Raw genomic sequence first — 24,275 nt, 5'->3', positions numbered from 1 at the left:
AAGGAAGGAAGGAAGGAAGGAAGGAAGGAAGGAAGGAAGGAAGGAAGAAGGGGAAGGGAGGGGAGGGGAAGGGAAGGGAAGGGAAGGGAAGGGAAGGGAAGGGAAGGGAAGGGAAGGGAAGGGAAGGGAAGACGGACCCTGGTCTTTGGTGTTTGGCAATTTCTATCATGTAAATACTCCCACCATGGCCAACTGCAAGCTACTAACATAAGTCACTGAACACAGTATTGGGAAGAGGTGTGTATACAATCAGCTCTCATGAGCCAGATAAGGCAGCTCCACCACCCACTGTACTGCCCACCCCTTGTTTATCTCCAAACCCCAAACTAGCCTGTGCTCAAAAGAGCAGAGGTCTCACTCAGATCCCACAACACAGCCAGTGCTTCTCAGAAGTCAAGTTACCCCCATTTGTCCAAAGTTCTCGCCATATGAAAAAATAGAGGGAAATGCTATAACAGGATTGACAAACTTTGGGTAATGCTTTAATAACAACAACAACAACAAAATACAAGGCAACAGAATTATGCTAATCTCATGATCATTTACAAGAATTATAAAAATACTCATTTATACTTCAGCGTAGGTGGGGTTGGTCAGAGCAGGACATGTTAATAGTTGCAGTGAGCTTCTTCATTCAGTTCTATTTGGTGTAGCTCTGTGACTCTGGAACCGTGCCAGATCCTGATCTGAAGCTTTTGTGAGCATGGAACTGGGCAGAAGGCCCCCGGCCTGGGTCCACCCTCGCACCTCCTATCCTCCCCCCCAATCCCTCATCCCCCCACCTCCCCACTCCCAAAAGGTAGGCCCTGGATATAGTTTTCTTCCTTCTATCTCTGTTCTTTACCTTTCAAGAATGTCCAAAGCCGCCCTGTTGCAGGGGGGAGAATAATTTCCCTCTACCTACTTAAGTTCTTGGCTAAGACATTCCCACCCATCCCTGTAATAAAAGAAGGAGAAAAAAATTGTAACTGCATCCGTATGAATATGTATATGTATACACATATACAGCCAGGTAATTGAGGCTTATATACCATCCTGAACTAAGGAAAGGGATAAAGGTCTGGGGCTTGCAATCACAGGAAAGTGAGACCAGATATATGATCAACAAAATTTGCCCTGCATTGCAGACAAGCCTCTAGTAATTGCCCTCTTGCTGGTACAGGTCCCCTCTCTAAATGTAATTTTCCCTTGCAAAAGGGTAACTTTTACTCGATTTTCAGCACTTCTCCTGTGTCTGCAGTTTCTCAAAATAATCCTTGTGCCAAGGAGGCGTATTTTAGGGTGGCATATTCTCGTATCCTTCACCTGCCACCAGACCTTATCCTGCTGACAAAATAACCAAATGACAAGAGTTAAACACAACAAAGAAAGGTCAGGGATTCCAGCTCCCCCTGCTCCGCTGCGGATCAGCAGTTAGTTACAAATGACCGGCTCTTTCATCTGGCTCCAGGCTGGTGAGGGATGTGGTGGCAAAGAATTCTAGGTTTCATTTCCCTTATTTCTCTGAGTTACTTCTGGCAGGAACATTATAAGCAAATCAAGTTTTGATCAGACGAAGACCACTTGAGGTCTGTAGGAACTTCTGCCCATTCATTTTTTTTTATTTTATTTTTTTTATCTTTTTTAATTTACATCCAAATTAGTTAGCATATAGTGCAACAATGATTTCAGGAGTAGATTCCTTAATGCCCCTTACCCCTTTAGCCCATCCCCACCCCCACAACCCCTCCAGTAACCCTCAGTTTGTTCTCCATATTTAGGAGTCTCTTCTGTTTTGTCCCCCTCCCTGTTTTTATATTATTTTTGTTTCCCTTCCCTTATGTTCATCTGTTTTGTCTCTTAAAGTCCTCATATGAGTGAAGTCATATGATTTTTGTCTTTCTCTAATTTCACTTAGCATAATACCCTCCAGTTCCATCCACGTAGTTGCAAATGGCAAGACTTCATTCTTTTTGATTGCCGAGTAATACTCCATTGTATATATATACCACATTTTCATTATCCATTCATCCATCAATGGACATTTGGGCTCTTTCCATACTTTGGCTATTATTGATAGTGCTATTATAAACATTGGGATGCATGTGCCCCTTAGAAACAGCACACCTGGGGGCGCCTGGGTGGCTCAGTCGCTTAAGCGTCCGGCTTCAGCTCAGGTCATGATCTCACGGTCCATGAGTTCAAGCCCTGCATCGGGCTCTGTGCTGGCGGCTCGGAGCCTGGGGCCTGTTTCGGATTCTGTGTCTCCCTCTCTCTCTGCCCCTCCCCTGTTCATGCTCTCTCTCTGTCTCAAAAATAAATAAACGTTAAAAAAAAAATTTAGTAAAAAAAAAAAAAGAAAAGAAAAGAAACAGCACACCTGTATCCCTTGGATAAATACCTAGTAGTGCAGGTGCTGGGTCATAGGGTAGTTCTATTTTTAGTTTTTTGAGGAACCTCCATCCTGTTTTCCAGAGTGCTGCACGAGCTTGCATTCCCACCATTCATTCATTTATTAAACAAACATTTATTGTCTCCCAAATCCTATGCTAGAAGTGGGAAATAGAGAGAGAGAGATGAATGGGATGTAGTTCCCCACCCCACCCCCACCCCCCGCCTTGAGGCACTCCCAGCTGGGGAGGGAGGGGATACGTGCTTGTAAAAGGGTAACTGCAATTCAGTGAGGTGGATCCCAAGACTGAGGTCAACATCGGGTACCTTGGATGCACAGAGGAGGGGCTGCTACAATAATCCAAAGGCTTCAGCTGCATTCTAAAGGACAAGGAGCCATTATGTAGGTGAGAAAGAGCTAAAAGTCACCTTGGGGATATGGTGGTTGATGCAAAGGTATGGAAGTTTGAAAAAACCATGTCTGGTTCAAGAAACTTCAAGTAGTTCGGTGAGGATACTTTGACATCAGAGGACCCTAGGCTTAGATTCTGGCTCCTTCGCTGATTAGCCCCGTGCAGGGGAGTAAATCATTGGGATTCTTTGAACCTCAGTTTCCTCATCCATTAACCCCACCTTTTAGGACTGATGGGGATTGAGGGTGCACGAAGGGGAGGAGACATGAGACTGGAGGAGGGGGCAGGGCCAGAGACAACTTTGTGTCCCATGCTAAAAAATGTATATATTATCCCTAAAGCCAAAGGAAGAACTTCAAGAAGTGGAGTGAGGGGTGCCTGGGTGGCTCAGTCGGTTGAGCGGCCAACTTCGGCTCAGGTCATGATCTCACAGTTGGTGAGTTCGAGCCCCGTGTCCGGCTCTGTGCTGGCAGCTCAGAGCCTGGAGTCTGCTTCTGATTCTGTGTCTCCCTCTCTCTCTGCCCCTCCCCTGCTTGCTCTCTGTTTCTGTCTCTGTCTCTCTGTCTCTCAAAAATAATAAACATTAAAAAATTAAAAAAAAAAAACAAAAACAAAAAAGAAGTGAGTGAGCCGGTCCAGCGCATGCTCTAGAAAGTTCCCCATAAGGGCTGGAGTGGGAGAGAGAGTAACCCTGGAGGCGGGAGGGAATTAGGAGGCCTGAGCACTCATATAAAGGAGTGATGAGGGCCGCCTGGTGGGGCGGGCCCCTCGGAGCCAACGACCAAAGGTGTTCCCTGGGATTTCTCAGACTTTGGTAGGTCAGCTCCACTCACTCTCAGCGGGGCCTAACTATGTGAAGGAATAGAGAATCAGGGCTCCTATCATCATTGGAATTAAGCTGCTTTGGTGATTGCCAGAACATCACACCCGGACGCACTGAAGGGCGCTTTTGCAGTTCAAAATGGAAACAGTAACAGTGGTTAGCTGTGGGCGACGGGATTACAAATTGTCATTACGGTATTCTTTCTGCCGGTCTCAATTTTCTGAATGTTCTACAATGAACGTATTTTTGTAATAAGAAAAAAATCCATTATAAAAATGATTTCTTAAAAAACAGAACTACACACAGTTTCAGTCAAAACAGCAATTCTTTCCTTATCACCTGAGTAGGGAAATGCTCCGTTGAATTACAAATGGGGAAAAAAAAATTGTTGATGAGACCCAACTCCAAACTTTGAAGGTGTTTGTTTTCTTCCTTTTGCTTTGAGAGCTTGTGCTGTGCCATTGAAGATAGACCAGACACATGTGAGCAGTCTTGAGTTTGAAAAGTAATAATCGTTTTTAGTGTTGATAGCTTCCCGCACAAATTCTTTGCACAATTTTTACTTCAGGAAGCTTCAAGTACAGGAAAATTGCCCAGTAGTTAGAGGTGATTGGATTATTGATATTCTCTTTTTAAAGCAAACAAACATCTCATCAAAGGGATGTCCAAGTGACAATAATACCTCCACACTCAGCCTGGGTTGTAAAAATAAGGAATTGCGCGCAGGTGGGCGCTGGGTTAGGTTTAGTGAAATTCAGTAGGAGCTACAGACAGAGGTCTAAGAACTGAAAAATTTCAGCTCTGTGCTCCAAAACATTGAGTGGCCATGCCTGAATTCAAACGTTCATGGAGTCACCTCAGATAGACACGTTATGCACCAGTAGGCTGCCTTCTAAGAGATAGCACCTTGATGGCAATCTTCAACTTGAATTTTTTAAGGTAATTATAATAGTAATGAGAAGAAGTCACATAGTTTTATGGTACATAAAGTGTTCTAACAGGTAATCCTCGCAAGAAGCCTATGAGTTAACTTGAGTCTCATTTTAGAGATGGAGACCCATGAGACTCAGAGAAGCTGACTGACTGGCCTAAGGCCACACAGCTAGAAAGGAGAGAGACAGGACTCAGATCAGCTCTCAGACTCCGTGTTATTCCCTCCCTTCATCCCTTCTAACGACGGGTCTTAGTTACCTCATTTTCACTAGACCCACTAATTCAAAGGGCAAGTTGGGTCCCTAGGAATTGTATTAGTTCCTATTTTTTTTTAATGGCTATTTATTTTTGAGAGAGAGACACACAGAGCATGAGCAGGGGGAGGGGCAGAGAGAGAGAGGGAGACACAGAATCTGAAGCAGGCTCCAGACTCTAAGCTGCCAGCACAGAGCCCGATGCGGGGCTCAAACTCATGAACCATGAGATCGTGACCTGAGCCGAAGTCGGACGCTCAACCGACTGAGCCACCCAGACGCCCCTGTATTAGTTCCTATTGCTGTTAAAACAAGTTACTACGGATTTAGTATCTTAAAACAATGTGAATTTATTCTCTTATACTTCTGGAGACCGGAAATCCAAAATGAGCCTTACAGGGCTAACATCAAGGTGTGAGCCAGGCTGGTTCCTTCAGGAGACTCCAAAAGGTTCTGGCCTCTTCAGAATGTCAGTGGCTTGTGGCCCCATCACTCCAATTTCTGCTTCCATCGTAGCATTGCCTTCTCACCTTCTGTAGTCAGACCTCCCCGTGCCTCCTGCTTACAAGGACACTTATATTTAAGGCCACCCACATAATCCCGGAGAATCTCCTGATCTCAAGATCCTTAATTTAATGACATCTGCCAAGTCCTTTTGGCCATAAGGTAACTTTCGTAGGTTCCAGGGATTAGAATATGGATACCTTTGGGGGGGGGAGGGGCCATTGTTCAGCCTACCACGGGAGTATTCATTGGACTGGTCCTTAAACGTAAAATCCTCTGAATCTAAATGTACCTCATAGCTCCTTTTAGTTCTCTGTTTTTAATCTTTTGCTTTTGAGTGCCTTGGGGCTTTCGTGTTTGTCTGCTTGCTTGTACTCTGAAGCAAATTTGAGTCTGACTCCCTGTCCCCTAAAACTCCAGCCTCCTACCGTCTTCCAGGGATGGCTGCTGCCCGCAGGGTTTCTCCAGGTCAGGTCTGGAAAAAGCCTGCAGAAAGATGCATTCTCTCCTGTTAGGCCTCTCCTGCCTGCTGCCATTTATTGAGCACTTACTCTGTGTCAGGAACCAGGCAAGCATTCTGTATTCATGTATATAGCTCGTTTATGTCTCACAGCAAGCCTGTAAGGTAGTTATCCCACTCTGCAGAATGAGAAAATCAGGCTCAGAGAATTAAGTAGCCTGTCCAAGGTTGTACCGTCAAGCCACAGAGCCTCTAAAATCCAAGCTGTTCCTACCAGGCTATTGCAAAATTAGATAATCCCCACACCCAAGTAATGTAGGGACCTTTTTTAGAGGGCATTTGTAAGCTCATAAACCCCCAGGGCTGAGTTGTAATTCTTTTCATTATCATACTGTTTAAATGTGTGCAAAGATAACTGGATATTAACTCTTTATGCTTATAGCTCTCATATGACCATAAAAGCAAACTAACGATAATAATAACACAAACTACAAACCTTTTAAAATGCTAATTAGGAACATTGCTCGAATGCGGTGGGTGATGCCGTTTTGCTGAAATTGACTACTCGCGAGACCCAGTTGTGAGGCCCGCTGTCCCAACATGGTCCTTCAGAGTTTGCTGGGCCTGGACACCAGGTCCTCCGGCCTAATCCACCTCCCCCGGGCCGCTGACAGCACATGCATCATTTGGACTTTCCCTGGTGAGAATGTCTTTGATGTGCTAACTCTGCCTCTGGTTTTTTTCCCCACCAGCTGTAGCAGCTGGGTTCTCTGGGCAGCAGGCAGAGCCCAGACTGGCACGTGTGAAGTTAGGGAATGCTCCTGGGAACCACACCTGGGGTGGCGAGAGGGGTGGCGGGCAGAGACGGGCCGAGGGAGAGGCGGAGCTGCGGTGCAGACCCAAAGAAGGCCTCTGCCGACATCACGTGAGGCGGTTTCATCCAGCCGGTGCAACCCCCAAAAAGAACTGACAGCTGAGGACCACATTTTAGCATCTTTCCCAGCAGCTGAAGAGTGATCTGGGCAGAGCATCACCGGTCCACAGGAAAGTTGTACAGAGCAGCTGTGGGATATAAACACACATACATCCTGGCTGCTGAAATTGTCTGGTGATGCTAGGTTATAGGATCCTCGAGTAAAGAGAATATTAGGGGGGAATAAAAACTTTCACTTACTGAATATTCAGTATATTTGATGAAGCACCTACTATGAGATAGATGCGTGTTTTGCTAGATGCCTTCTGGTTGGAAAGACACATAAGTGAAAAAATAATCGTGCAAGTGATAATGAAGCAACATGGTTGAGGTAATGGAAAAAAAGACGATTTGAGGATCCAGGGGCATCCAGAAGGCATCCCCAGGGCAGGGAGGTGGGGGAAATGGAGCTTATTGGGCAAAGGGTACAAAGTTACAGTTATGTAGGACGAATAAGTCTAGAGACCTAACGTACCGCACGATGACTATAGTTTAAATGACCGTAGGGGCGCCTGGGTGGCTCAGTCGGGTAAGCATCTGACTCTTGGTTTTGGCTCAGGTCACCATCTCGCGGTTGTGGCATCGAGCCCGCTTTGGGCCCTGCACTGAGTGTGAAGCCTGCTTGGGATTCTCCCTCTCTCCCTCTCCCTCTGCCCCTCCCCTGCTCCTGTGCACACGCTCTCTCCCTTCCCATAAATAAATAAATACAAACATATGTATTTATATATAGTATCATATAATATATACGAATACTAATATAATGCTGGATTGTATACTGGAAATTTGCTAAGAGAGTAGATTTCTGGTGCTCTCACCCCAAAAAGAAAAAGGCAACCCTGTGAAGAGATGAATGTGTTAATTAGCCTGACAACAGTGACCATTTTACTACGTGCAGGCGCACCTCATTTTATTGTACTTCACTTTATCGTGCTTGGCAGATACTGCCTTTTTTTTTTTTTTTTTTTTACAAATTGAAGGTTGGCAGCAATCCCGCATGGAGGAAATCTTTCAGAATTCCTTTTGCAGTGGCATTTGCTCACTTCGCGTCTCTGTCGCATCTTGGTCATTTTTGCAAACTCTTGGGTAATTCTCGTTTTGGTAACTCTTTGGCAATTCTCTTCCAACTTTTTCATCATAGTTATGTTTGTTAGGGTGATCAGTGGCTCACTGAAAGCTCAGATGATGGGTTGCACTTTTTGGCAGCAAAGTATTTTTTGATTAAGATACGCACATTGTTTTTTTGGTTTGTTTGGTTTTTTTAGACCTAATGGTATTGCACCTTTAACAGACTTCAGTATAGTGTAAACGTAACTCTTATATACACTGGGAAAGCAAAAAATTCATTTGCCTCACCTTGCTGTGATATTGGCTTATTGTAGTGGTCTGCAACCAAACCCACAATATCTCCAAGGTATGCCTATGCATGTATATCATCAAAACATTGTATTGTACACCTTTTAAATATATAAATTTCTACTCAAAAAAAATTAGGCCTTTGAGAGGAGGAGTTGCTTGAGGGACAGAAATAAGTGGACAATTACACAGAAGGAGGGGGCATGGAGACATGTGAATTTAGTAATCATGGCTAGCCTTTTGTCACCACTCGCCTGGCCCTTCACTTTCACTATCTCATTCAATCTGCACGTATCTTATTAACCTACGAGAGGACATGGCCACAAGAGCAGGGACTGTGGTGCCTTGTCCACTGCCCTGTGCCCCATGCCCAGCACAGTCTCTGACCCATAAAAGGAGCTCAATGAATACATGTTTCACACATGAGGACTCCCCTCAGAGAGGGTGAGTAACTTCCCCAAACTTACACAGCTTGTAAGTGGTTGAGCCAGGATTTGAACTTTGGTCTGACTTATTCCACCACACTGCTCTTTAACTGTTGGTCCGTGATGCCACAATTAATAACTAGAAGTTGGTATTCATAGCCAGGGAAACTTCTCTTACCATGGGAAGCCTGACAGAGGCCAGCCTCGTAAGTTCCTGGTAGGGACATCCCTTTAGTGTCAGCCACAACACAGAACTTCTCTGTTACCTCCCCAGTCTCTCCCCAAACCTCTGTGGAGGACATGGAGGGGGATTTGGTCCTCAGGAGTGAGAAGGGTTAAGCTTTTACAGCTTATCAAAGCTGTTCCTTTGCATTTAAATAGCGCTATTTAAGAAAGCAGCATTTCTGGAACCTTATTTGATGCTAACATCCCCCCCCCCCCCCCAGCACCTTAAGGCAGGCCTGTTCCTCCACTGTCCAGGTCATTTGGAGCTTCATTACTTAACAGTTTGAAAGCTTTTTATGGAAATCAGTGGATGAAGGGAGCTGATGAAGTGAAATGTTCTTATATTTAAGGATCCAGACAAATAAGCTGACAGTACAATACCTGAAGCTTCCACCTTGCTTTCTAATTCAGTCTAGGGTATTTCGGAGATCATCTCATTAGTGATATAGCTCTTTTAATGACGAACCCATATAGCAATGGAAAAACACACACGTATATGCTTTTGCATCTTTTTTTACTTTGCTATATGGTCTTCGAGGTCATCATTACAAGAGCTATGTCACACATGAGATCATCTCTGAAATGTATTAAATGAGAAAGCAAGGTGCAGACAGTTTGTGTAATCATCTATTTGTATAATAATCTAGCTACTATTGTGCAAAGAAATGGTAGGGGTAAAGACAACGTGTGTGTGTGTGTGTGTGTGTGTGTGTGTGTGTGTGTGTGTAAACATACAAATGTAGAAATGAATTGATAATAGCCACTAGGTAAGGATGGTGAGATGTGGATATTCCTTTTTACATATCTCTCACGCCCTCTCTTTTTGTAACATCATATAATATGGTTATGTTATTTGGGTTTTTTTTTTTTTTTTTATTTTAAAGTCCTTATTTTAGTGCATGAGGTAATTTTCATCTTGAGAGAGTGCTGATCTGGCCCTTTTCACCCGCATTAGCACCTGTATCTCAGAATACTTTAGTGGCTTTGTCAGTGAAGCCTTCTCCACATCCCGAACTCTCCAAGCCTGGCCCTCTCTCCAAGCCTGGCCCTCGGCTCACCAGCCCCTGCTGTGTTGGCCCCAGAGAGCCCATCAAAGTCTGGCACGCTGTGACTGCCCCTTGTTTAGGTCTGCCTCCCCACTCAGGAAAGCTCCATGAGGCAGGGGTTGGCGTCTCTCTTGTTCCGGCTCTGTCTCCAGCCCCCCGCAGTGGAGCCTGGCAGAGACTATGGGCTCACTCCGTATCTGCTGGGCGCCGGGCAATGCCCGTGACCTCAAGCATTAGGAGCTACAGCCCTGTGCCTTCCTTGTCCATCCTCTTGCTCTGGTTGGAAGGCCGCCCTCCACCTCGGCCCTGGATCTCACCCCTTATCTTTTCAAGTACCCCACTCCCAGTGCACCCTCTCTCCCGCGACAGCGATTTCTCTTTCTGTATTAGATTATACCGTTTCACATGCAAACCTGCCGTGATGTCACTCATCTTTTAAGAAATAAGCACATGTCCTTCCTGCTACTGCCAGTTTTTTCAACACCCTGCACAGCACACTCCTCAAAAGAGCTGTTTGGGCTTGCTGGGGCACCGCCTCGTGGGCTGGTCTTTCCTAAACCTGCTTCAGTTGCATTTCCCGCAGTGACCAGCGAGGCAGCGGTGGCAGCAGTGAGCAAGTAGCAGGGCCTGCGGCAGCGGGGCAAAGGGGAGGGGGTACAGCAGGGGACAAGGGGTCAGTGGGGGATAGTGGGGACAGCAGAGGACAGTGAGGACATGAAGGGAACAGTGGGGTAGCAGGGGTCAGCAAGGGGACAGTGGGGATAGTGGATGTAGCAGGGGAAGAGTGGGAGAGCAGGGGTATGGGGGCTGTGGGGACAGCAGGAGGCAGCGGGGAAGCAGGGAGACAGTGGGACAGTGGGGGTGTCAGGGGAAGTAGGGACAGTAGGGGGAAGCAGGACAGGAGGGTGTCAGGGGACGGAGGGGACAGCAGGGAGCAGTGGAGACATTAATAGGCAGCGGGGAGAGAGCACAAGGGCTTTGAAGAGGCCGGGGGAGGGGGGGGCAGTTCCCCTAGTGTCGTCAGCCTCTCTGGCTGTCCCTAGTTAGGCTCTTCGCCATCCCCACTCCCTTCTCTGTCTCTGCCCGCTCTCCAGGTTCTTTGTCCTGTCACTTTAACTACCACCTATATGCTTATGCCTTTCGAATATACATTTCTGGCCTGGACTTGTCCCTCGAATTCCAGCCTCGTATATCCAACTGCTGACAAGACACCTCCCCTTGGAGTCATCCTTGACCCCTCTTAGTTTTACAACCCACATCCATCAGCACCTTGATGTTCTGCATCTCCCTTCAAAATAACGCCTTGCATCCACAGTCTCCTCACCTTGCAGTGCTCTCTCCTGTCCTGCTGCCCCCATGCCCCACCACTGTCCACTCCCTGCAGTGGCAGGGCCCTCGGAACACATCAACCGGGTCACCTGCTCCTGGGGGCAGACCCTTCGGCACATGCTAACCCCACTGCATTCGCCAGAAGTGCCCTCGGACCCCTGGGACGGCCACACAGGCCAGGGGCTTCCTCTAGCTTGTCATTAATTAATCACTTAATTAGCTCACCCATTATTCATCCCTTAATCATACCCGGCACACCTCCTCCAACCCAAGCCGATGCTGGGGATGCAGGGAAGGACACAGTCCCCACCCCTGCTCTAGCGTTGGCTTCTGGGACTACACCTGGACTGGAGCTGTCCTCAGAGGAAGGTACAAGGGGGAGACAGGGAAGAGGGATGAGGGGTGTTCAATGCTGTGCTTTTAAGTTCACTGGAAGGACGCCTGGGCAGCTCACTTAAAATGTCTGACTTTAAGCATTCAACTTCAGCTCAGGTCATGATTTCAACAGCTCATAAGTTCAAGCCCTGCATCAGGCTCTGTGTCTGACAGCTCAGAGCCTGGAGCCTCCTTCAGATTCTGTGTCTCCCTCCCTCTCTCTCTGCCCCTCCCCTGCTTGTGCTCTGCCTCTCTCCCTTTCAAAAATAAAACATCCGACTTGATTTCAGCTCAGGTCATGATCTCGTGATTCATGAGTTCGAGCCCTGCATGGGGCTCTGTGGAGTCTGCTTGGGACTCTCTCTCTCCCTCTCTGTCTCGGGGGGCGCCCGGGGGCCATAAGTAAGTAAACTTTAAAAAAATATACAAATAAAATCTTTAAAAAATAATAAAAAAGACCACTGGAGATGCTCCCACGGGGCAGGATTGGGGCACTGCCCCATAGGTGGCATCACAGTCACCTTCAGCCAGGCCTGGCCGGGGCTTCCTTGCAACCCCTGCCTGTTTGAAAGCAGACAGGGGGCACCTGGGTGGCTCAGTGGGTTAAGAGTCCAAGTTGAGCTCAGGTCATGATCTCACGGTTCGTGAGTTCAAGCCCTGCACCAGGCTCTGTGCTGACAGCTCACAGCCTGGAGCCTGCTTTGGATTCTGTGTCTCCCTCTCTCTCTGCCCCTCCCCTGCTCATGCTCATGCTCATGCTCATGCTCTTTCTGTCTCTCTCTCTCTCTCTCTCTCTCAAAAATAAATAAAACATTAAAAAATTTTTTTAAAAAAGAAAGCAGACAGCCTCTGCTTCTCGCGTTCTCTCTCCCCTGTGACGTCGGAATCTCGCCTGGCCTGGCCCCTTTTTCACTCCTCTGCCTCTGGCCCTGGCACTTAGTCTTTTCCAATTGCTGGAGACAGGGTGGAGGTGGGGAGGAGGGCCTGGGAAGATCAGGTGGAGAGAGGCTGGTGGGATGGAGAGACAGACATGCCCCATCGACCTCCCTAGCTCCCTCAGCTCCCGGGGGCTGCAGACTTTCACGTGCATTACAAAGGACAAGATGAAAAAGTCCGGAAAATGAGGTTAAACCCCGGATTGACACTTCGGCCCCCAAAGGACAAGCTAAACTGTTGCCGGTGGCTCATAGAAGCACACAGAAGGCTGGTCATCTCTCTCAGGTCATGGGGTGATGCCTCTCCTCAGAGCGCTCCACCTGCCAGAGTCGTGCTGCGGGTAGAGGGGCGGTGGGGCAGCCCCCGGGGACTCTGATGGGCCCTCCCTCTCCCGCTTCAGAAATACCAAGCTGCTTTCACCAAAACGTCTCACGGGGAAATTGTTATCTGCGAGCCTTACACAATTTTCCCATCGGAATTACAGGCTGTATTTGAAAAGAACTAAGAAGACATTGAATTTGAAACGCTTCTGTGCAACCACATCACCTTCTTGTGGATCTGTTAATGGGCTCTGGGTACCTTCTCTGCCTTTGAGCTCACCGATCAGACAGTGGCTTGGGATGACCGCTGCTTCCCCGGGCGTGAGGCATGCTATGGGCACTTCAACAGGCAGCCCAGGTCGCGGGGTGTCCCCCTGAAGCGGACTCGGAAATTGTGAAATCTGACCACAGCTCCTAACGTGGCCTGTGTCCTGTCCCTTCCTTCTCCTTCTAGTTCAGGCTGTTCCAGCACAGTTGTCTGGCTGGCATTGTCCTACCGCTCTGCCAGTGCCTGCCAGCTCCACGCTCAGATCTCTGAGGATCACTTCACGCAGCTAGGATGATGGAGTGCTGTTGGGCTGAGGCTCAGAGGGCACCAGCCCCTTCCTCATCACAGCCTCTCATTCGTGCAACAAATATTGCTTGAGCATGTCCCAAGCATGGTCCCAAATATGGAGGCTACAGCACTGGGCAAGAGAGACAACAGCCCTTGCCCAAAGTAAGGGGGGGGGGCTATTCTAGCAGGGAGAGAGAGCCCCTTGAAAGTAAATAAGCAAAATCCACAGGGTATCGGACAGTGACCAAGGCGATGAAGAAAACACAATCAGATAAGGTGATGGGGGTGTGCCGGGTTGAGGAGCCGGGGAGGAATTGCTCTTTTTAGTCATGGGGTCAACAAAGACCTGAAGAGAAGGTGACGTTTGAGCAAACACCTGGAGGAGGCAAGGGCGTGAGTGTCGTGATGTCTGTCCGGAGGACGGCATTGCTGGCGTAGGAAACGGCAAGGGCTAAGTGTGCCCGGTCCGTTCGCGGGAAAATGAGATGTCTGGAATGGCCAAAACAAAGTGAGAGAGGGACAGAGCCCTAAGGGATAGAGTTAGTGAAGTAACACAGGGCGAGGCTGGTCACGGAGGACTGTGGGGGGCACGGAAGCTCCCCATTTGCTGTGGGGTGTGAAGCCATTGAAGGATTTTGACCTGAGAAATGGCGTGTGATGGTTGCTGTGCAACGAGCCCAGAGGAGGGCCAAAGAGGAGGCAGAGACACCAGCCAAGGAGCAATTGCAATCATGTAGGTGAGTAGTGATGATGGCTTGGACCACAGTGGCAGCAAGGCAGGTGATGGAAAGTGGTGGGCTCATAAATGCATTTTAGAAGCAGAGCTGACAGGGTGGACGGAAGGATTGGATGTGGAGTAGGAGAGAAAGAAGCATCAGGGAGGAGAAACTGGAAAGCTGGCATTGCCACTGAGCCGGCTGGGGAGAAAAGGGCAGGCCGGGCTAGGGGAGAGGACGGTCACGAATTTGGTCTCAGACTGTTGAGTTTGAGACACCAATTCGACATCCAGACGAAAATGTTAAACAGTTGATACAGAACGTAGAAAATTAAACTTCAGTCATCATTGATGTATGTATAGTATTTTAAGGCATGAGACAAGCTGCAGTTAATTATAAGGCAATATGGGACAGGATCAAGGACTTGAACCCAGCTGCATGGAGAGGGGTCAGCAAAGAAGACTGAGGAGGAACAGCCAGTGGGGTGAGAAGAAATAGAGAGGCAGCAGGTGCCAGAACCATGTAGAAAGTGTTTCAAGACAGAAGGAGTGACCAGCTCTCCTGGTCCAACACTGCCGAGGGGTCATGGAAGCTAAGAGCTGGGCAATAACCGTGGGCAGTGGTGAGAGCATTGGTGATCCTGACCAGAGCAGTATCGGAGGAGGGAGGCATCTCAGTTACTTCATCTGAAAAATGGGAACCATTTGCCTGCCTGCCTCAGACTTCTGCAGTACAGACCACAGGCGACCGCAGGCAAGCCATGGACCACCGCCAAATATGAACCATCTGTTTTTATTTATGACCCAGTAAACCCAGAGCTTGTTGAAACAATGAGAGACTATGTTGTGGGGCACAATTGATTTAAAAGATGCCCATAGCTCCATTATTACCTTCTAAAACGGCTCATTTCCTGCTGCTCATCACCAGGACACCCACGAAGGGATGAAAAAGCTCCCTTCAGACATGGAAGCCATCAGGGTTGTTTTTTATGGTAAGTGGGAATTCTGGGATAGGATAGAAGCAAATAATGGAGCCAAACACCGTTCACGAGAGTCTACCTAAGAGGCCAGGCACTGTCCTCACAGAGGGATCTGGGTGACCCTATGCCTCAGAGCAAGAGCTCTTCGGGGAAAACTGTCAGCCAGCGGTAGCCACGCTCTTGCTGAAAACGACAAGCAAAACAGGAGAGGGACCAGAGCAAGATAGAGAGGAAGAGTAGTCAGGCCGGGTGGAAAGAGCAAGAGTTTTGGAGCCAGACACATCTGTATGGGAACCATGGTTCCTGGGTGGGCTGCAAGAAGTCACATGACTTCTCTGAACCTCAGTTTCCTCGTCTGCAAAATGAGATGATAGCTGTTCCCAAGGATTTTCCTAACAAACAAGCTGATGAATACAAGGAAATGTGCGATGAGGTGGGGGGGTCTCTCTGTGCACGCACGTGTATCACTGCACGTGCATTTAATATCATTGGTCGTTGGGTGTCTGCCTCTCCAGGAGCAGTTCCTCTCCAACGCAAGGACCCTGCGTCTCCCCTGCTCTTTATCAAAATCAGTTCTCAGGGCAGCATTAACATTCAGAACTCAGAGTGTTCTAAGGCCTGCAGAGGCCCAGGCGGGGGACGGGGGCGGGGGGGGGGGGGCTGACCTGTCAAGAGTGCCCAGCTCTCCCTGCACCACAGCTTACCCTCCCGGCTCCCCTCTGCCTGGGGTCACAGGGTGATGAGCGTGGTCTCCAGGGTCAGGCTGGCGTTTAAACTCCAGCTCTGCCATTGCCTAACTGGCTAACTAATTTGGCCAGATAAATGTGTTTCCGAGGATTAAAAGTGTATACCTACGTCCCTTGCAAATATTGTAAGGATTAAATAAAATACTATATAAAGGTAAGGAGCACAGTGCCTCTGCCCAGAGCATAAAAGCAGTAGATCGCTGTGTTATTATTGTTGATGTTTCTGTTACTTTCCCTCTCTGAGTATGGATTGCAGCCCCTTTCTCTTCCTGCAGGGAGGGGGCCGGTTGTCCGGGCAGAGTCCCAGACCGTAGGTCGAGGGCAGGACATTCTCTGTGCCCCTTGGAGCAGAGGGGGCCTTAGGATGAGGAAAGAGGTTGTGGTTCAGGACTGGGAGATAAAGGTTCAGGCAGGTACAGGCACAGAGAGGAGGTGAGGCACGAGGCAGGGAGGAGGTGACAGACTCTGGCCTTTCACTGCGGGCATGGCTGAGATGCCCAGCGCTCTCCCGCACTGGGGGCTGGCTCTGGAGGGCATGGGAAGGGCAGTGTTGGGCAAGGTTGGCTCTGACACCAACCCCCACCCGTTCCCCAGACCCACACTCTTACTCTCTGCTCTGCTCAGACTCGGCATCTCCTAATACTGATGTGATCTCTGCCTCCAACCTGTCCCGGGCCTGTGTTCGCTCCACACGGCCCTCCTTCCTCCAGAGCTGATCTCAGCCGGTGGCCTGTTTGGGGCTGTGTGATTCCCATTTGCTGTTGGTAGCTATGAAGTCTGAGTACAGCTGTGACATCTTCACAACATATTTACCAAAAGCAAAATGAAAGAGCTCCTCCCCATGAAGATGGACACCAGTGACCTGTGGTTTCTTTGGGGTTTTTTATTTTAATTGGCACATCTCCGGAAAAGTGCTAATGTCATCCAAAAGAGGCATGAACTGTGAATATGCCCTGAAATAGTTGGTTTGAAAAGAGTCCTATGGGAGATGTATAAGGGCTCTAAGGATTCTTGAAAGATCCTTTCTGTGCCTTAGAGACGTGTTAAGAGAGCTTTTCATTTAAGTCTGAAGTTTGGATTGCTTACTCTGACTTTAAATCCTTCATTCTTCAGAATGGAACACGCCCCGCCCCCTGAGCAGCCCCATCCAAGGCTCACCCAGCTACATGAACCTCCCATCATATGCTCCCTGAGACTCAGAGCTTGGCTTTAAGGGAGGGAGTATTCTCCCGAGGCTTTGTGGATTTGTAGATGCAACTGTGTGCTTCACAATCTGTACTCAAGCGGTGCAAATTGATTCTAATACCAGCTTGGCCTGAATGTAAATGAGAGTAAGAATAGTAACTAATATATGCATATTTGGCACCGCATTAACACATTATATGAATGATGCCACTTAGTCCCCCAACAACCCCGTGTAGTAGAAACTCTTTCTAAATCCCATTTCACAGATGAGAAGGCTAAGGGAGGTCAAGAGACTTGCCAAAGGACACAGAGCTAGCTAATGGTGCAGGCAGGATTTGAACTCGGTGTGATTCTAGAGCCTGTACTCTCAAACATACCGCTCCCGTGCCGGCTGGAACAGTAAATACCCAAAAGATGGATAGTGTTCAGTGTGTCCAAAGGTGTGGCAAGATGGGCATATATGCATTCTCGTGGGGGTGTAAATTGGTACAGATTTTTGGAGCACGATTTGGTAGGTCCTGCCAAAACTCTAAATCTGCTTCATCTTTTAACCATCCCCTAGGAATCCATAACACAGGAAGCCTTGGGTTTGTAAACAAAGAAATATGTATACAAGGCTTCGTGACAGCATGGAAACAATTAAATATCCACCAATAATGCTAGTTAAGTAAATTACAGACCCTCCACGCTATGGAATTCTAGATACACATCAAAGGCTTTGCTTTTTCAATAATTTGCTGGATATGGCCATGGAAAAGCCACTCTCCAGTCCTATAGAATCTAGGGTCTACCAGACAAGTTTGATGCTCCAAAGATTTTTAGCTTTTTAAATAAATTTTCCATAGTGCCCCTGCATTCTTATCTGATGGAATAACACAAATGATCACAAACAAGCAAAACTGAGCTATTGATCATGCAGATGGCGTGCAACCACTAGATGAAACAATTTACAGCAACAAGCTGTTCTAAAGCCTGCACACGTGGCTCCATCATCCTTGGAGCCTCCATATCCCTAAAAATTACAGCTAGAGTTTCATCACCATGCATAAACACTAATGGAGGGCCCAAACAATTTTTGTCGTTATATACTGCAAAAGCAAAATCAATATATCATCAGCTGGGACTTGAAAACCAAGATTTCATTATAATGCAAGGTGCATCTGCAGGGCCAGCCTACATGGTGTCTATCTTAACTCCACCCACATTGATCTTACTTCTTAGTAAAGTATTTCTTCAAGGGCAAAAGGATTGTCATCAGACGGTATCTCGTTTCTTGGGTCTCATGTCTTGGGTTTCTCTTTGATGCCTCTTGACTTGGTTTACCAGAATTTAAAGATCTCCAACACTTTAAACAGCACCCAAAGGACTGCTATGATGCGGTATCTACTGACATGGAAAGTTTCCCATGGGATGGTATTAAGGAAAAAATTTGAAATCATGGTGCAGAATAAGTATGATGCGGTTTTTGTGGGGAGAGCCGTATCTAATGTGCACACACATACGCACACGCACGTAGTTGCATATGCAATGATATACACCAAACTGTAACATTCTGGAGAAGGAACCAGAAGGCAGGGTAGATGCTGGATGGACTATGGTCACTATTCGCATTGTGTGCTTCTGTGATGCTAAGTCTGTCTACAGTATGCATGTACAATTCTGTTTATGCATTATTCTGTATATGTAAATCAAAGAAAAACATATACTAGAGCCAGATGATGAAGGCCATGTAGGAAAACTCAGGAATCAAGACCTGGTCATGGGGGGCACCTGGGTGGCTCAGTTGGTTAAGCATCCAACTCTTGGTTTCGGCTCAGGTCATGATCTCATGGTTCATGGGTTCAAGCCCCGCATCGGGCTCTGTGCTGACGGCACGGAGCCTGCTTGGGATTCTGTCTCCCTCTTTCTCTGCCCCTCCCCTGCTCGCTCTATATCTATCTCTCTCTCAAAAATAAATAAATAAACATTAAAAAATAATAACTGGTCATGGGAGTTGTGAGGAGCTACTGAAGGGCTGAGGCAGGGAACGGAGACGGTCGGATTTGTGGCAACATGGAAGGTGCATTGGGGGGAAGCAAGAAGGTATGGAGACTGTGGGAGGAGGCTCAAGGGACTTGAAGGCTGTGGGCACAGTGGGTCTTGGAGCCCGCCAGCTGTGAGGGGCAGGAGATGGGGGGAATGGAAGTTCACAGTAGATGTGCCTTTAACCTGCTGGAGGAGGAGTGGGCTTCTGGGGTTGGAGGAAGGGCTCATTGCGAGCCATGGGATGTAGGAGATGACTGCAGGGTGGTGGGGTTTTCTGGGCATGGTACCCACCAATTAAGAAGTTTATCGGTTCATCCTAAATATGTCCTAGGCACTCACACCAGGCATGGCTCTAAAAACTGGAGCAGAGATATAAGCCAGCCAAGCAAGTCTCTGCCCCCTTGGAACTCAGGGACCTGTTCAGTCAGCAACAGAGTACTTCCTTCCTCAGCTGGTGACATGCTAGGCTTTTCCAAGTACAGTGGACAGTGGCGTCTGAGCACTGCTGGGCCCAGCCAGGGAAAGGGGAGATCCAGGACCAGCGGAATCATCTCCGGGGAAGGTCCCTAGCCAAAGCCAAATTTGGGCCCGTGGAAGCCTTAAGCCTTGAAAAGGTTATGATACTACTCTGCCCCGTCACTGAAGATAAAAACCCAAACAGACTGCCAAGTAAAGTTAAGCAAGATCCACAAACTTCTGCATTTCCCCCCTCGATGTTGACTTAATGCTTTCCTTCAAATTGTTAATTAGCAAATCCTTCCTCAAAAATCGATTTTAAGGGCCCATGCTACACGCTGTCCAAAGCAAATAGAGCGGAATGATATGAGCGGCACAAGGGGTGTTGGCCTCAGACTTTGTTCTGGCCTCCGGTCCAAGGGAGTCCAATCAGGTGTGTGGGTCTCAACAGCAGGAGAGGTCTGGGGCCGGGGGGGTGGGGGGGGTGGTGGTGACAATCCTCCGGAGCAGGTATTGGCTACCCTGCATGCAACTCCTCATGCAGCCGGTGCCTGGACACAGAGTGCACAACCTGCCCTCCAGGCTGGGCATGATATAGAAGCATGGCCATCCAAGGCGGAGGCCGGGTCAGAGCTCCAGCTGCAGTGCGGGAGGGGTGGCCGGAGCTGGAAACCAGAGTGTGGCTCAGTGAACCCATCAGTGTGCAACACACAACAGACGCAGCGGGCACTGAGCCCCATCCCCCGGGATAGCCGAGGCTCCCGGGCTTCGCTACCCTGGGGGGGGATGGCTCCACACCTGGGCAGCAGGTAAGGGAATGAGGGTGGACGATGTCACCATGTCAAACCTCTCTTGCTGCCATGAGCCTGGCTCTCCTCACTAAACAACTGTGGTCCTTTTTTTTGCAGAGTGATGAGGTCCTCACCGTCATCAAGGCCAAAGCTCAGTGGCCAGCCTGGCAGCCTCTCAACGTGTAAGTAGCACACAGACCCTGGCCATTTCTCATACTCGGAGCCACCCACCGGCTGGCCACCACATGAGTTATGTCATTAAAGTCAGCAGTACCTCTCAGGTGCATGAGCAGGTGAGGTACACTGCCCACGTGTGGGCCTATCACACTTACCCATATCTTCTCAGGAATACGGGCCTGGTCTTTGTCTCCCCCGATGGCTCTAATACCACAGAACCGGACATAACAGTTGCCATTACGTGTTCACTCATGTTCTCGGCCACGACTGACTGAAACCAACTTCGCACACAGGTACACTCACTCTAGGCAGGTCTTACTCGTGGAAAACTAGATTGGCCCCAGGTTATCTCTTTCCTGTCTACTCTATCCCTTTAAGATTTCATCCTCCCTTGTATTTTGATGACCTAGGGTATGCCGATGGCTCCCTGAAGGACTACTCCGCCAGGCAGATATGTAGGTAGGTAGGTAGGTAGGTAGGTAGGTAGGTAGGAAGATAGGTAGGTGAGTAAGTAATCATCCATCCATCAGTTTCTTGGACACCTCTCTGTAGATGGCGTACATGGACCTTGAAATCATCATATCAAAAAAACAAAACAAAACCAAATCCTATTGTGTTATCCTCTCCTTAGAATCCATCCATGACTTCCTTTGGTCTCCAGGATCACCTAGAGAGGCCCCAGTGAGCCGAACATGCCCCAGCTCCTGCTTCCTTTTCCTTAGGGCTCATGTCTTGCCTCTCTCTACTCTGCACCTCTCTCTGGCCATGCCGAGTCCTGTGCAGTTCCTTGAATGAGCTTTGGTTTCACTCCTCCTTCAAGGATGCAAGACTTGGAGCAAAGTTCCTGCCAACTGCATGCAAATGGTTTATGAAGAATGGCTTGACCATTCTCTGGAGTCGTCTATACCCACCGATGATGGTGGTGATGGAGAGCGCAACGACACAGGCAGTGGGTGAGATTCTGCTCGGTGGGAGCAAAGGCAAAGTCAAGATGATGGGTAGAGAAGCACAGGATGGGGTAGCAGGAGCGGAGAGAGGAGTGCTCCCACACAACCAGCAGGGAGCTGGTGCCCACCTGTTTAACCATTCAGCAAATTAACCGTTCCTCCCCCACCCACAATGTGCCAGCCCTGTACACCCAGTCCCCAGCCTTTGGAACCCACAGCTATTGGGGGTGGGGGGATGGACAATAAAGAGAGGTCTCCCACCCCAGAGCTGCCCTTTGCACACCTTCGGGTGACACCATACACCATGGTGGCCGTGCACACTCCATGGGGATAAATGTTATGATGAGGTTATAAGTGGTTCTGGAAGCCTAGAGAAGGGACACAACCCAGCCGAGGATTGAGGAGGGGTCATGGAGGGCCTTGTTCAGAAGGTATCATATGGGGCTGAGTCTGGAAGGAGGCTCCTTGCCCTGGATTGGCCCAGGTCTGGACAGAACTGAGGCCCTAAGTGGCGACCGGAGGAAAGAGAGACAGGCCCACACCTGGACAGCTGACCAAGGGCAGCCGAGCTGGCTGCGTAGAGGCCTTTCCTGGCTTGCTGTGACCTCCTCTGAGGAAGCTGGGGCCAGAGTGGTTGGAAACCTGCCCAGCCCTGGAAATGCCTTCCCCTCCAAGGAGAAGCAGCAGAGGCAGGGTCTACTGCCCCCAGCTCTCCCCTGGTAGGGGGGCATTTGCCTGTCTCAGGCCTGTCCCACCAAAAAACAACGATGTGAATTCACCGAGGCCCTGAGGCCCCTTCACATCATTAACGTCAGTTAGGAAAAAACACCCACCGTGAATCTTGTGCGCTCAGGCTCTCCTCAGCTGCCCCCAGCTCCCAAAACTGCATGTGGACGAGTCCTCACCTTGGGCTCAAAACCAGGCAGGGGCTGGGGGCATCTGGGCCAGAGTTTGCAGATGCCAGTGTTGATACCACTAGGGAAACCTGATCCCAGTTTTCCCTTAAGGAGCCCCGGGTTTAGGAAGGTATAAATGGCAAAGCAGGGTGCTTCTGGAAGGAGAGCGGAAAGGAGGAAGAAAAAGCAGGAAGCAGAGAGCTGTCCTCTTGTCTCTAGCGCCTACTATGTGCCAGGTACCCTGCCAGGACTTATGTTCCTCATCCCACTCCATCCTCATACTAACCCCATGAGGTAGGGGTCTGGAGCCTCACTTTGCAGATGAGACAGAGGCTCAGACCTCAGCAGCCAGCTCCACTGGCGGAGGAACTAGAATTCCAACCCTCCCCAGCTGCCTCCACTCCCTGTGCCCCTTACTTATTACTAGGCCCCTCCAACTACGTAACAAGTCAGTCAGTGTCCATCTTTTCACCAATCAAGACATATATATATCTGCCAGTCAGACTTCGGACCAGCATGAAATTCACACTGTGACCACAACCAAATTGTCTGACTCCTGCCCCAGAACAAAACAAAACCGTGACTTTCACTTACCTTGTGTCCTTCCGTTAAGGATGACTGAAACATTTCATTGCCTCAACAAACATTTATGGCCGGTCTCTAAAGGGAAGTACTGTCAAAGATACTAAGGAATACAGTGCTGAGCAGAGCAGAGTTTCTCATGAACTCACAGTTTAGTGAGGGAGAGACATTAACCAAATGCTGACAAATGTGACATGTCTGTGAAGATATAAGGTACCATGAGAGAGTGTGACAGGGACCCTGACCCAACCTGAAGGTCAGAGAAAGCTTCCTTTAAGGGATGGCCATTGAGCTAAGAGTTAAGGAACCAATAGGAGCTGACTAGGTAAAGAGGCAAAGAAAGGGGAGAACATTCTAGAAAGTCTAGAGAGACCATCATGTGTAAAGACCCTGAGGAGGGTTCAGCATACTTAAGGTGCTAAACAGTTGTGGTATAACTAGGTCCAGAAATCACAGGCGAACTTGGTGTGGGGCCAAGGCACACATTAGGGATTTAGATTTTTCCATTAAGAGTAATGGGAAATCTTTGAAGGGTTTTAAGCAGGATGACAACATGATCAAATCTGCATTCAAAAGAAAACAAAACGGGTGTCTGGGTGGCTCAGTATGTTGTCCAACTTTTGATTTCCGCTCAGGTCATGATATCATAGTTTGTGAGTTCGAGCCCTATGTTGGGCTCTGCATTGACAGCTCAGAGGCTGTTTGGGATTCTCTCTCTCTCTGCCCTTCCCCCACATGAGCTCACTCTCTCTCCAAAACAAGTAAATAAACTTAAAAAAAAAAAAAACAAAAAAACAGTAACAACACTCTGGCTCCAATACGAGAAGGTCAAGAGTAGTGAGGGGAGAATTCACAGTGACCTTGACAAGGATGGTGGTGGTAGAGATGGAGAGAGGTACGGCGGTCGTAGAGAGGTGTAGGAGCAGAATCCCACAGGCTGCAGTGATAAGTTCAATAAGGAGAGTGAGGGAAGCAGAGACACCTGGATGAATGGGTTGGTGGGGCCACCTATTAGGTTCAGAATAGTAAATGAAGTTCAGTGGGAAAGACCATGAGCTCAGTTCTGGATGTGATACGTTGGAGATGCACGTTGGAGGACATGCCTGCAAAGGAAGGAAACAGAAAAGGAGTAGCAAACAGACTGGGGAAGGAAGCTTGGCATCAGGGAAGCCAAGAGAAGAAAGTGCTGCAGGAGAGAGTGGTCAGCTGTGTCCAGTGCACCTGAGAGATCAAGTAAGATTAGGGCTGCATCATGCCTATTGGGTTGACCAACATGAAGAAAATCAGTGACTTTATTGAGAATCCTTTCCACTGAGCAATGGCGGGCAGCCTCCAGGGGGGTGAAATGTGAACAGAAAGTGAGGTTATAGAGTCAGCAAATACAGACAAGTCTTCTGAGTTCGCTGTGAAAGAAGAGTGGCTGGAACAACTACTGCTCCAAGGAGGTAACAGAGTCAATGATGTTTTTTTGTCTTCTTCT

General features: G+C 48.5%; 1 protein-coding gene across 2 annotated transcripts in view; it reads left to right on the top strand.

The window, feature by feature from the left end:
* Positions 1–24,275, top strand: part of SPON1 (spondin 1) — a 260,311-nt gene that overhangs the window by 211,786 nt on the left and 24,250 nt on the right. For both annotated transcript variants that reach the window (XR_005785063.1, XM_040456799.1), the window contains exon 7: positions 20,311–20,375. Coding sequence is in view for 1 of the 2 variants with exons in the window: in XM_040456799.1 (XP_040312733.1) it covers positions 20,311–20,375 (65 nt within the window). In the remaining variant the exon portion in view is untranslated. The remainder of the gene's footprint in view (positions 1–20,310; positions 20,376–24,275) is intronic.

The sequence above is a fragment of the Herpailurus yagouaroundi genome, unplaced genomic scaffold (genome assembly GCF_014898765.1).
Source record: "Herpailurus yagouaroundi ecotype Mexico unplaced genomic scaffold, PumYag 218, whole genome shotgun sequence".
Taxonomy (NCBI): domain Eukaryota; kingdom Metazoa; phylum Chordata; class Mammalia; order Carnivora; family Felidae; genus Herpailurus; species Herpailurus yagouaroundi.
This window is presented reverse-complemented; position numbering and strand designations above follow the sequence as displayed.